Consider the following 14227-nt stretch of genomic DNA (forward strand, 5'->3'; position numbering starts at 1 on the left):
AACAGGCAGATCTCACCAGCGACCAGTGACCAGCCCCCAGCCAGCAGTGACGTGTGGAAGCGATGCTGCGCTTGGTAACTAAGGTAAATATCGGGTAACCAACCCGATATTTACCTTGGTTACCAGCGCACACCGCTTAGAGCTGGCTCCCTGCACTCCTAGCCAGAGTACACATCGGGTTAATTATCCGATGTGTAGTCTGGCTACGTGTGCAGGGAGCTGGCACTGACAGCGTGAGAGCGGCGGACGCGGGTAACGAAGGTAAATATCGGGTATCCAAGGAAAGGGCTTCTTGGTTACCCGATATTTACATTGGTTACCAGCGTCCGCAGACGCCGGCTCCCGGCTCACTGCACATTCAGTTGTTGCTCTGTCGCTGTCACACACAGCGATGAGTGCTTCACAGCGGGAGAGGAACAACTAAAAAATGGTCCAGGACATTCAGCAACAAGCAGCGACCTCACAGCAGGGGCCAGGTTGTTCCTGGATGTCACACACAGCGACATCACTAGCAACATCGCTGCTACGTCACAAAAGTCGTGCCTCATCAGCGATGTTGCTTAGTGAGACGTGGCCTTTAGTGTAAACATGTTGTATACTTGCTTTTACCCTTGATGTGCACAAATCACTAATTTGCCCATTATCCCCTTAAATGTGCTAAATGGGTTTATCAGGTTTAGAACAGCACCACACCTATCAACTAGTTGTCTATGGAATAACAACTCATCTTTACTGAAGAGATTAGCTAAAACATCAGACATAACCTGAGAAAAGTGTGGCATTAGTGGTAGAAGAAAGCAGCCATGATTTTTCTAATCCTATACAAATCATTAAGAACTCTGGTAAGTGGACTCACTCAATAAACAATTTGAAGGGTTTTTCAAGCCATTCTCTTCCATCCAATCTGATATCTGCTACTGAGGCAACTATCTTATACTCGGTGAGTATTGTGCACAGGTTCTAGTACACTACAGATCTAGAATACCCACTTAATTGCCCATTATATACATGCACATCCAACCATACCTGATAAAATGCCTAGATATTGGTTTTAAAGAGGAAAAGAATACTGCTCATGTCAAGCCCTCACAACGTAAAAAATGGTAAATGTGGTCGGATCTGGATCTTACTTCTTCTCCTAGTCGGTCCAGCCAAATACACACACCAGATCACTATTCATAGATCCTACTAATGCTGCTCCAACACCAAGAGACCTTATCCTAGGGACAGGCTCTTTTTAAGGTAGTTAAACTGAACCTATCACATGGGTTTTTGACACTAGACAGAGACCGCCTTGTGATTTTCCTCTGGCACCGCTTTACTGGCATGCTACTGTATAAACTTTTTAAAAAAGGATAGTAAAAAAAATAAAGTTATAATCCAATGCATGACACGCTTACATTACCTGAGATTAGTCACGCAGTATGGACTGTAATCACAACACTTAATATGCAATTAGAGGCATAATTATTAGGAGATCTGCTGTGGTAGCCATATTTACAGTAGAGGCCAACGTATTGGAAGAACCAGAACTTTGCTCGCTTCCTATTTCTTGGCAGTGTAATGGGTGCTCCAACTGGTGTCTGCACTACTCTACAACTATTGGATTTACATCCTAACATGAAGTACCCGAAACTTACCCAAGGTGACAACCATATTCATATTCCAATTGGACTATATTCATGGAGCTACCATGGAGCAGAGGTGCTTTGTTATGTTTCTCATGCTGGACACCTTTGGAGACTGAAGGAGGTTCGTTGTGCTCCATTGCTCATACCCATCATGTGGAACTTCTCAGTTTCTCAGTTCTTGGTGGGACATCCATTTAGATACAATACATGTGATTACAGCCCAGACTGTGTGTCTATTCACAGGCCCCACCTAGATATACTACTTGGGGGTAAACAGCATATTACACAAACAAATTTTTTACAATATGCTTATTCAGAAAGTTTTTATTTAATAACATTCTTGTAAAGGCTGAGTGATGAAGAACATGGTGGTGAAGGCAGAGTGATGAAAAACATAGTGGTGAAGGCAGAGTGATGAAGAACACGGTGGTGAAGGCAGAGTGATGAAAAACATAGTGGTGAAGGCAGAGTGAGGAAGAACACGGTGGTGAAGGCAGCGTGAGGAAGAACACGGTGGTGAAGGCAGAGTGATGAAAAACATAGTGGTGAAGGCAGAGTGAGGAAGAACACAGTGGTGAAGGCAGAGTGATGAAAAACATAGTGGTGAAGGCAGAGTGAGGAAGAACATGGTGGTGAAGGTAGAGTTAGGAAGAACATGGTGGTGAAGGCAGAGTCATGAAGAACATGGTGGTGAAGGCAGAGTGATGAAGAACATGGTGGTGAAGGTAGAGTTAGGAAGAACATGGTGGTGAAGGCAGAGTCATGAAGAACATGGTGGTGAAGGTAGAGTTAGGAAGAACATGGTGGTGAAGGCAGAGTGATGAAGAACATGGTGGTGAAGGCAGAGTGATGAAGAACATGGTGGTGAAGGCAGAGTGATGAAGAACATGGTGGCGATTTAGTGTGGTAAGTCCAAGTGACCGGTTTCTTTTAAATATCTGAACAAAAACATATCTGCCTACTGCATTGGCCTCATGTATAAAAACTGTGCAGGCAAAAATGACAGCATTGCCAACAGAAAACAAATGCTTAGGTTGAAGCTTAGTTTTTGTTAAATACTACTTAAAATTATATAAATAACTACTGATTGGTTGCCATAAGCTGATAATACACATTTTGTTTACATCATGAACCCAACACAACTCTGTTTACCATTGAAATGCAAGGTACCACTGTTCGTTTATATGCCAAAGACATTCACATACCCGTTCTGCTGCTGAGCCTGGGGTGTCGTATTGGTGGTATAGGACGGTGGAGGGGGGTTGTATGTCACTGGCTTGGTAACCTGAGCTGCCCGAGAGTTGTCTGGGGGTGGTGTCCCAGCACCAAATGGTCGGGCGGTTTTGTTGAGCGATGCACTCGGTGAAAAGTTATACTTCATGCCTTGATTATCAGCAGTAATCACACCCTTTGGGAGAAGACAAGGGAACAAACCAGGCATCATGCAGCTATATTAAGCAATCTGTGCCCCATCCAATCCACCCCACAAATATGTCACCTTATAACTTAGTGACAATACTATTAAACAAAATCCATATACAGTTGAAACCAGAAATTTACATACACTAGCTAAAAAGTTAAATCTGCATGTTTTTCTCACTATCTGAAATTAAATCAGGATAACCCTTTCCTGTTTTCGGTCAATTAGGAACCAAAATTATTTATATTTGCAAAATGCCAGAATAATGAGAGAGAGAGAATGTTTTAAGGCATTTTTATTACTTTCTGCAAAGGCAAAAGTTTACATACAATAAGGGGTGCTTTACACGCTGCGACATCGCTAGCATTTGCTAGCAATGTCGAGCGCGATTGCACCCGCCCTCGTCGCACGGTCGATATGTGGTGATCGCTGCCGTAGCGAACATTATCGCTACGGCAGCGTCACACGCACATACCTGCTCTGCGACGTCACTGTGACCGGCAAACCGCCTCTTTTCTAAGGGGGCGGTTCGTTCAGCGTCACAGCGACGTCACAGCAGCGTCACTGAACCGCTGCCCAATAGAAAAAGAGGGGAGGAGATGAGCGGCCGGAACATCCCGCCCACCTCCTTCCTTCCTCCTTTTCCGGTGGAGGCAGGTAAGGAGATGTTTGTCGTTCCAGCGGCATCACACATAGCGATGTGTGCTGCTGCAGGAACGACAAACAACATCGTACCTGCAGCAGCACCGATATTATGGAAATGAACGACGTGTCAACGAGCAACGATTTTGCACGTTTTTGCGCTCGTTGATCGTTGCTCATTTGTTTTACACGCTGCGATGTCGCTACCAGCGCCGGATGTGCGTCACTAACGACGTGACCCTGACGATATATCGGCAGCGATGTCGCAGCGTGTAAAGTACCCCTAAGAGTGCTATGCCTTTAAACAACATGGGACAGCCCATATGATGATGTCATGTCTTTGGAAGCTTCTGATAGGTTCATTGGTGACATCTGAGTTAATTAGAGACACACCTGTGGATGTATTTTAATGTACACCTGAAACACACTGCTTTGTGTAGCATTATTTGAAAGTCAAAACAAATCAGCCATAATGACACAATCTTACCAGCTTTTGCCAGCATCTTTACAAAGGTCTTTTGCTTTTGTACTCGGGTTGATATGCACATGTCTGACCAAAGCATGTTCATCTCTGGTATACAGAACCCGTCTCCATCCTGAGCGGTATGATGGCTGGACATTCCCACCTTGTTTTACTTGCGTATAATTGTTTGTACAGATGAATGAGGCACCTTCAGGTATCTGGAAATTGTTTCCAAGGATGAACCAGACTTGTGCAAGTCCACAATTCTCTTCCTGAGATCTTGGCTGGTTTCTTTTGATGATGCTACACAAAGAAGCAGTGTGTTTCAGGTGTGCATTAAAATACATCCACAGGTGTGTCTCTAATTAACTCAGATGTTGCCAATAAACCTATCAGAGGCTTCCAAAGACATGACATACTTATATGGGCTGTCCCATATTGTTTAAAGGCATAGTACTTTTAGTGTATGTAAACTTTTGACTTTGCAGAAAGTAATAAAAAAAAGCCTTAAAACATTCTCTCTCATGATTCCGGCATTTGGCAAATATAAATAATTTTGGTTCCTAATTGACCTAAAACGGGAAAGATTTATTCTGAATTCATGTCTGATAATGAGAAAAACATGCAGATGTGTAGTTTTAAGTAGTGTATGTAAACCTTCGGTTTCTACTGTAGATATAATATTAGTGCATGCAAATAAGTAATGAGTAAGACAGATATAGGGATATTTATTAAAGTAATGCAAAGAGAAAATGTAATTGGCAGCTACTGGCAACTCCTCTGCATTTCCATTAGTTTATATAAATATTCCCCACTGACAGAAAATAAGTAATGTCAATAAAATATCACAATAACATTAAAACAATAACAATAATGTCAAATGGCAATGAAGAGAATGCTTTATAACAAAGAGCTAACGAGCATTAATATAAATGTCACATGCATTCACCTGGCATTTACAGGATTCTCATAAAATGTTTATCTAACAATGTATGTGCAGCTCCATTCACAAAGTTCAAGCTTGGTTTGTACCATATCTGTTCCAATGGAATTATACGATTTTCCCATGATAGTAATTAATCCCTTATCCATATCATGACGATAATTTACTGATTACTGAGGGTCCTACCTCTGCGACTCTCAGCGGACCCGGAAACCAGGTTCTGCAGTGCCTTGTCTGAATGGAGTGAAAGTCGAGCATGCAAACCTCCACTCCATTCACTTTTTATGGGGCTGACATCCAAACACTGTACTCAACTATCTGTCAGATCCAATCAATGGAGCAGAGGTGTGTGCATGCTCGACCTCTACTCCATTCGACCGGAGCTCCTTAACAAGAAGACTGGGCTCTATTGCTAATTTTTAAAGATCTTGCTCAAGAAATAACCTTCACCAGTTATATGTGAAAGCTAAAAGAGAACTGTACAAAACTTTGCATAAATCAATACTAAAAGGTGAATATAAGAAAATGTTAAAAATGTTTCATGAAATACACATCTGCTTTATCCAGTTATTAGCCACTTCTTGTTCAAAGTCCTATGGACTGCCCGTACAGATATGTGTCAGATTGCCACTCATTAAACTGTATAAAAAGGGGGTGGAGGAGGAGTGAGAAACAGGCGGAGACAGGCACAGAAAGATAGTGCTGTGTTTTCCAACAAGTCTTTAGCGTCAACCCAGTGCAGGATTTGGGTCTAGACCGCTCAGTACTATTCTAAAATTTGTTCCATGCTGTGCTGCTTCTGTCTAAGAGCAGGAATCCATCCCTGTGTAGTGCTGATTATAGAAGACATCATAGCAGCTAGTCTCCACCCACCAGCTCAGAGTCAATTGCAAAAGAAGATATAGAACCTGCAGAAATTGTGTTATTCTTTGGGCCCTTTTCACACTGCGTTTTGTGCTCCATTTAGCCGTCCCATCGGGAGTTATGTCCGAACCCCCACACCATGCATGAGATTCACACGTATGCACCAATAGGGACACTGACTATAACGGTGCAGACTGAGTCACCATGTGCTCTGTAGTAGACTGGGTTCCGCCTCCAATAAACGTATCGCCCGAAAATGGTGCACGACAGAGCACACAGTAACACAGTCTGCAAAAATTACAATTGTTCCATCAGCGCATTTGCCTGAATTCCGTTGTGCGATGGGTTTGGACGTAAACCCCGACAGGACCAGTGAACGTGGGGAAGGGCCCTTATGTATGCACAAATGAGGGTTGATTTTCAAAAATCACTTGAAAGCAAAGTTGCCTTTTAAGTGAACAACTCATTCAGCGAGTTGTCTTAGGAAATAAAAATACAACTAAATCGCCAAATTCACTCTCCTACAAGTTTAGGAATAATGTAACAAAAATATAAAAAATGATATGTTACACCAGTCCAGGCTCTAAAATTCATACATCCCCAGATTAGATCCTTTATTCATAATACAGCAGACCCCTAAATTGGTTATACCCCCTAGATATCAAACTGAAGTTCCCCAAGTTCTCATACCAGAATTTATCAGTCCACAAGCCAGACCCTAAAATTCATTCAGATCCCAGACCGTATTTCTAAATGTATTAAGATCCCATACCAGACTCCTAATTCACCTGACCACAGACCTCTAAATTATCATTATCCAAACTAAAACTGTAAATTCATCAGTTCTAAAACAGATTCCTAAATTATCAGATACCAGACTAATAGTTTAGCAATCTGATAATTTAGAGGTCTGGTTCCAGGTTTCATAATTTAGGGTCCCAGTTGAGTAGACCACAAATCAGCCCCTTTAATAATTAGACTTCAGACCAGACCAAACTAACCAAAACAGAAAAAACAAACATTCAGAGCCTAATATATCTAGGTTTTCAGGTCTTTTCGATAATCTCTACTTCTGGGTATCAGAATGTAGAAATTCGTGAACTTTTGCACATCCAGTGGTAACAGTTCCAACACAAAGTAGATACAAACCAGGTTTCTTTGAACAGTCTTTACTGTAACTTGATTTCAAGTGGTACTTTTACTAAGTATGTTGTACAAGTCCAACTCCTGATACTCAGGTGCCGACATCACTTTCTTGGAACAATGATCCCATAACTCAACATTTTACAATTGAACTAAACTTGGAAAGAGGAATTTAAACTAGCAATTACATGCTCACAATGTCCACCAGTCCTAACGCTCAAGAAAAAGGGTCACAGGCTATGAATTGGTCTCACTAAAGCCCACTTTACACGTTGCAATTAGTTGTACAATCGCATTTGCGATGTGACACGCCCAGGTTGCATATGGGATTTTATGAGATTTCACGTTGGTCGTTCATTTGCTGTCACACGAGCGTTAGTAGTCTATGTTAAATTGATCAATGTTATGTGCGATCCTTTAGATCATGTGTTCTGTGACGTATGCATTGGGCACCCTTTTTTTTTTATTTATTGACTTGCCAAGCGTGTGTAATGTGTAGGGATGTGTTTTTACTATGTCATCTGCCATTCAGCTCTGCTACATGGCCGCTGACAGCAGACACAGACAGCCATGTAACAGAGCTGAATGGCAGATGACAGCAGACACAGACAGAGCCGCACTGTCAGAATGAACTCGGGTGAACTTCACCCGACTTCATTGTCATGCTGCGGCTCTGTCTGTGTCGCGCCCTGATTAGCGGTCACCTGTGAAGGGCTCACCGGTGACCGCTAATCTCCTAAATTACTGAAGTTAGCAGCCCTCTCTCATACTCACCGATCCCCGATCCCCGGCGCTGCACGGCGTTCACACTGCTCCGGCGGCTTTTACTGTTTTGAAAAAGCCGGCCGCCCATTAAACAATCTCGTATTCCCTGCTTTCCCCGCCCACCGGCGCCTATGATTGGTTACAGTGAGACACGCCCCCACTCTGAGTGACAGGTGTCACACTGCACCCAATCACAGCAGACGGTGGGCGTGTCTATACTGTGTAGTGAAATAAATAATTAAATAATTAAAAAAAACGGCGTGCGGTTCCCCCCAATTTTAAAACCAGCCAGATAAAACCATACGGCTGAAGGCTGGTATTCTCAGGATGGGGAGCTCCACGTTATGGGGAGCCCCCCAGCCTAACAATATCAGCCAACAGCCGCCCAGAATTGCCGCATACATTATATGCGACAGTTCTGGGACTGTACCCGGCTCTTCCCGATTTGCCCTGGTGCGTTGGCAAATCGGGGTAATAAGGAGTTATTGGCAGCCCATAGCTGCCAATAAGTCCTAGATTAATCATGTCAGGCGTCTATGAGACACCTTCCATGATTAATCTGTAAGTTACAGTAAATAAACACACACACCAGAAAAAATCCTTTATTAGAAATAAAAACACACACATTCCCTGGTTCACCACTTTAATCAGCCCCAAAAAGCCCTCCTTGTCCGGCGTAATCCAGGATGATCCAGCGTCGCATCCAGCGCTGCTGCATGGAGGTGACCGGAGCCGCAGCAGACACAGCCGCTCCGGTCACCTCCACACAGCAAATGAACACAGCCGCGCGATCAGCTGCTGTCACTGAGGTTACCCGCGGCCACCGCTGGATCCAGTGACAGCGGGTAACCTCAGTGACAGCTCAGCTGATCGCACGGCTGTCTTCATTAGCTGCGTGGAGGTGACCGGAGCGGCTGTGTCTGCTGCAGCTCCGGTCACCTCCATGCAGCAGCGCTGGATGCGACGCTGGATCATCCTGGATTACGCCGGACAAGGAGGGCTTTTTGGGGCTGATTAAAGTGGTGAACCAGGGAATGTGTGTGTTTTTATTTCTAATAAAGGATTTTTTCTGGTGTGTGTGTTTATTTACTGTAACTTACAGATTAATCATGGAAGGTGTCTCATAGACGCCTGACATGATTAATCTAGGACTTATTGGCAGCTATGGGCTGCCAATAACTCCTTATTACCCCGATTTGCCAACGCACCAGGGCAAATCGGGAAGAGCCGGGTACAGTCCCAGAACTGTCGCATATAATGTATGCGGCAATTCTGGGCGGCTGTTGGCTGATATTGTTAGGCTGGGGGGCTCCCCATAACGTGGGGCTCCCCATCCTGAGAATACCAGCCTTCAGCCGTATGGCTTTATCTGGCTGGTTTTAAAATTGGGGGGAACCGCACGCCGTTTTTTTTAATTATTTAATTATTTATTTCACTACACAGTATAGACACGCCCACCGGCTGCTGTGATTGGGTGCAGTGTGACACCTGTCACTCAGAGTGGGGGCGTGTCTCACTGTAACCAATCATAGGCGCCAGTGGGCGGGGAAAGCAGGGAATACCAGATTGTTTAATGGGCGGCCGGCTTTTTCAAAACAGTAAAAGCCGCCGGAGCAGTGTGAACGCCGTGCAGCGCCGGGGATCGGGGATCGGTGAGTATATGAGAGAGGGGGATAGACTGACATGGACAGAGAGTGAGGGACAGAGATAGTGACCGACTGACAGAGATTAGTGACTGACAGACATTGTGAGGCGCTTCAGAACGCAGCTTTTCAGCAGCGCTCTGAAGCGGACCTTTTTTAAGCTGCGGTGCAGAGCGCACACCTGCGCACATAGCATCAGACAACAAAATCGTATAAGGGATGTCACACGTTACAATTCACTAGGTTCGTGCAACAAAACGCTCAATTCTAGAGAATGATACGATGTGTTTGCGATCAACGGTTTTGCGTTCAATCCTGATCGCATGTAGCTGTCACACGCAGATACCTCACAAACGATGCCGGATGTGCGTCACTTACAACTTGACCCCAAAGACGGATTGTGAGATATATTGAAGCGTGTGTAGCGGGCTTTAGTCTCTTAACTCCTGGACACTCACCTCTTGGATATTCCTTTATAAATGTAGTGTTGCTACTCTGTAGCCCCTATCAGATGCTGACAATGAGGTCTCAGTAATTCCCTCCATGCTACAAAATGGTGAACAGGTCCCATGGGAATTACATGTGGCAAATGTTAACCACACAACCCACCTAACATATATAAACTAAGGGCCCATCAGAGTGCTCCTATGGCTAGTCTCCTTCCTAACTTGCCCTCTCTTGGGCTAAAAATATTCTCTCTGCCCGATATGTAGTATTGCTGTTGTGATGGTGGCACAGCCACTTACACCACATTGGGAGCCAAAAATCCATCAGTGTTACATGCATCCTCATAGCAACATAGCAAAACCAGAGGGAAACATAACACACAAAGGGGGTGCACATGGTCAAGATAAGGAAAAAAGACAAAATGCAGTGACTCGGGGGAAGGTGAGGCTTGTCTCTTCTACAGGTACACTTTAGGAAGTTGTGTGCTTTTCTATGTGGACTGGATCTCCTTGAGATTGAAGGCACTAAAGATAATGATAGTCACACCAGTGATCAAGAGATTATAGATCTTAATGGGTAGTGAGGGATGTGTTCCCCAAATGTCAATTGTTATACACTACAATTGTTCCAAAAAATAAATGGAACTATAAGGCTATGTGCCCACGCTGCGGATTTACCGCGGATTTTGCCGCGGATTTGCCGCGGATTTGCCGCAGATTTCCCGAAAATCTGCAGCAGCGGCACTTCCAAGCCATTTCAATGGCATTTTGGAAATGCTGTGTCCATGCTGCGGATTTTTCCGCTGCGGATTTGCCGCGGATTTTGATCCGGAAAAATCTGCAGCATGTCAATTGTTTGGTGCAGATTTGGTGCGGATTTTTGGTTTTGAATGGTGAAAAAAAAAAAAAAAATCTGCATCAAAATCCGCGGCAAATCCGCGGTAAATCCGCGGCAAATCCGCGGGTGCGGATTTGCCGCGAATTTTCAGGCAGAAAAATCCGCAGGTACATTCTACCGTGGACACATAGCCTAAGGCTATGTGTCCACGAGAGAACGTTGCTGCGGATTTTTCTGCCTCAAAATCCGCAGCTTTCCCCCAGAATCCACACCTTAGCATAGCTGCGGATTTGACGCGGATTTCGTTGCGGATTTTGATGCGGATTTTGTCCATTGTACTCTAATGTGTTTCTGAATAAAGCTTTGACTGTTTTGAAGGCAAAAAAAAGTCTCTTTATGTCATTTCCTGTCCCAACCCATCCATTTTGTTAGCAGTCTCACAGTGTGCTTATACAGAAAAGCTGCGGCCAACACCACTGGGCTCTTACATTCTAACAGGCTGTATATAATAACCCAGTGGTGGTGGCCGCAGCTTATAGCCAAAAAATGTGGTCCCATGTTCCCTTTCACTGTTATTTAAAAAAAAAAAAAAAATGTGCTCCGCTGTATTTTCACTGTCCAGCCCAATGCAAGCGAGCAACTGAGGGCTGTGCTTCTCAGCGGGATAAGGCTGAAGCATTCTCTGCCCCTCCCGCTAAGAAAAACAGTCCTCAGCTGCCCCTGAAAATGGCGGCTCCGTTGTAAAGCGCCATTCACAGGTGCTGTACCGAGGCTCATCCAGCTGCCCTGATGCATTGGCTGGCTGGGTAATACGGGGTTAATGCCAGTTTTCTGCAAACTGGCACTAAGCCCGAGGTTCATAATGTCATGCCTGTGTAGACACGGCCATTATGAACCTCCGTTTGGGAAAAAAGAAAACACAACACCTTTATTAAAAATTTTAATTGAAAGAACAACACACACACATCCCTGATTCCCATCTTTATTACTCCCAAGCCTCAGAGGTTAATCCAGGACAATATCACAGGAAAGCTCTCTGCCGGCTGCTGGGAGCGGCAGAACTCACTGGCCGGGTCAGCTCAGTTCATAGCTGAGCTCGGGTCAGCTGACTTCACAGCATCAGCTGACCCGGGCACAGAAGTCAGCCGGTCACAGCAGCCGTCAGTGTATTAAATGCTGCACAGCTCTCTTCCGGCAGCTGGGAACGTCTGACTTCAGAGCCCTGGTCAGCTGACTTAATTCGCGAGCGCGGGCGGGTCAGCTGAATAGTCGGCCGATGTGCACTCATCTGACCCGGGCACGGACGTCAGCCGGTCCCAGCAGACGGAAGAGAGCTTTGCAGCATCTCGTACACTGACGGCTGCTGGGATCGGCTGACGTCCGTGCCCGGGTCACATGACTGCACATCGTCAGCTGGTCAGTGTGCAGTCAGCTGACCCGCCTGCGCTCGCGAATTAAGTCAGCTGACCAGGGCTCTGATATCAGACGTTCCCAGCTGCCGGAAAAGAGCTGTGCAGCATTTAATAATACACTGACGGCTGCTGTCACCGGCTGACGTCAGTGCCCGGGTCAGCCGGGTGCACATCGGAGCTGTCATGGATTATCGTCGGGGGATTCAGGGTGTAATAAAGATGGAAATCAGGGATGTGTGTGTGTGTGTGTTTTTCTTTCAAATAAAATTTTTAAAAAAAGTGTTTTCTTTTCTTTATTACCAAACGGAGGTTCATAATGGCCGTGTCTACACAGGCATGACATTATGAACCTCAGGCTTAGTGCCAGTTTGCAGAAAACTGGCATTAACCCCGTATTACCCAGCCAGCCAAATGCATCAGGGCAGCTGGATGAGCCTCGGTACAGCACCTGAGAATGGCGCTTCACAACGGAGCCGCCATTTTCAGGGGCAGCTGAGGACTGTGTTTCTCAGCGGGAGAGGCAGAGAATGCTTCATCCTTATCCCGCTGAGAAGCACAGCCCTCAGTTGCTTGCTTGCATCGGGCTGGACAGTGAAAATACAGCGGAGCACATTTTTTTTTTTTTTTTTTAAAAGAATTGTGAAAAAAGACCTGGGATCCTGTTTTGCCAGCTAAAAGCAAGCAGCCTGTAACTAGCTGCTTTTAGCTGGCAATCCAGAGTCCGGACACAACACGACTACACTGCCACTACTCTACACTATAAAATGGTGAAACTTCCTCTTCCTGAACTATCCTACATCACTTCCTGCGGATTTGTTTGCGAAATCCGCACCAAATCCACAGGAAAAAGAGCCTGTGGGAACAGACCTGCGGATTTCTTGCGGATTTTACATCTTGCATTGACTTGCATGGGAAAAATCCGCAACAAAATCCGCAACAATAATTGACATGCTGCAGATTTTTCCGGATCAAAATCCGCGGCAAATTCGCCGCGGAAAAATCCGCAGCATGGGCACAGCATTTCCAAAATGCCATTGAAATGGCTTGGAAGTGCCGCTGCTGCAGATTTTCGGCAAATCCGCGGTAAATCCGCGGCAAAATCCGCGGTAAATCCGCAGCGTGGGCACATAGCCTTAAAGAGATCCATTCAAAGTCAATAGGGTGTGTCATGCTCAATAAAGATCTGTACTATGGTGGATCCATCAAAAGGGTTATTGCTCCTATATTAGAGAGAGCCCTGACAGAGGAAACAGTCTTGTTCAGATTTACGACAGAAAAAGTTACAATTCAGAAACTACAAAAGTACACTATACTTGTAGTGTGACATAGTACACTGAGCTTCAGTACACAGTAGCAGTGCAATGCAATAGAACAGAACTTACTATGGAGAGATAACAAATGTATTGAACAGGCTTCATGATTTATAACAGTACCATGCAAAGGTTTGGAGTTGCTACTGTTTATTAAGGTCACCATTTGTAACAGAAATTACAGTTACACTATATACCATACATTATTTTTCATGTGGTCGTAGTCATCATGTCACATTGATCGCTGAAGCCTTCGTCTGCAGTCATTGCAGCCTTGTGCATGTTAGGTATCCTAGCTATGGGTAACATTAAACGTGCAACTTCCCTAGTTCTTTCTAGAGATATAACAAGCCTGACATTATGCTACAGTTCAAGCCACAGGAATGACGGGCTGTGATTGTGTACGCCGGTCTATCATGGCGATTACCCCTCTAACTGGTTCTACAATAAATACTGAGCTAAGACATCTATTCAGATCTTTGTCCTTCTTTAGGAGGAAGTTTGCCCAGTCAGGCTATGACATCAGGGGATAATATTGTAAAGATAGCTTGGCTACATTATTATGCCTAGGAATCTATAAGCCCAAATCATAAAGACGTTTTCTCTGCAATTCTGGTGCAAAACTGCTTAAATTGTCACAAACATTTTACAACTTTGCTCATTTTTATGCTGAACATGGCCAACTACGGCAATTTAAAAGAAAAAAA

The 14227-nt window shown here is 44.7% G+C and overlaps 1 protein-coding gene across 2 annotated transcripts in view; it reads right to left on the reverse strand.

Annotated features, from left to right (window-relative positions):
• Nucleotides 1-14227, reverse strand: part of LOC142303276 (PDZ and LIM domain protein 7-like) — a 174361-nt gene that overhangs the window by 70790 nt on the left and 89344 nt on the right. For both annotated transcript variants that reach the window (XM_075344519.1, XM_075344518.1), the window contains exon 5: nucleotides 2837-3039. In XM_075344519.1, the coding sequence (XP_075200634.1) occupies nucleotides 2837-3039 (203 nt within the window). The remainder of the gene's footprint in view (nucleotides 1-2836; nucleotides 3040-14227) is intronic.

This window comes from Anomaloglossus baeobatrachus, chromosome 4, assembly GCF_048569485.1.
Source record: "Anomaloglossus baeobatrachus isolate aAnoBae1 chromosome 4, aAnoBae1.hap1, whole genome shotgun sequence".
Taxonomy (NCBI): Eukaryota; Metazoa; Chordata; class Amphibia; order Anura; family Aromobatidae; genus Anomaloglossus; species Anomaloglossus baeobatrachus.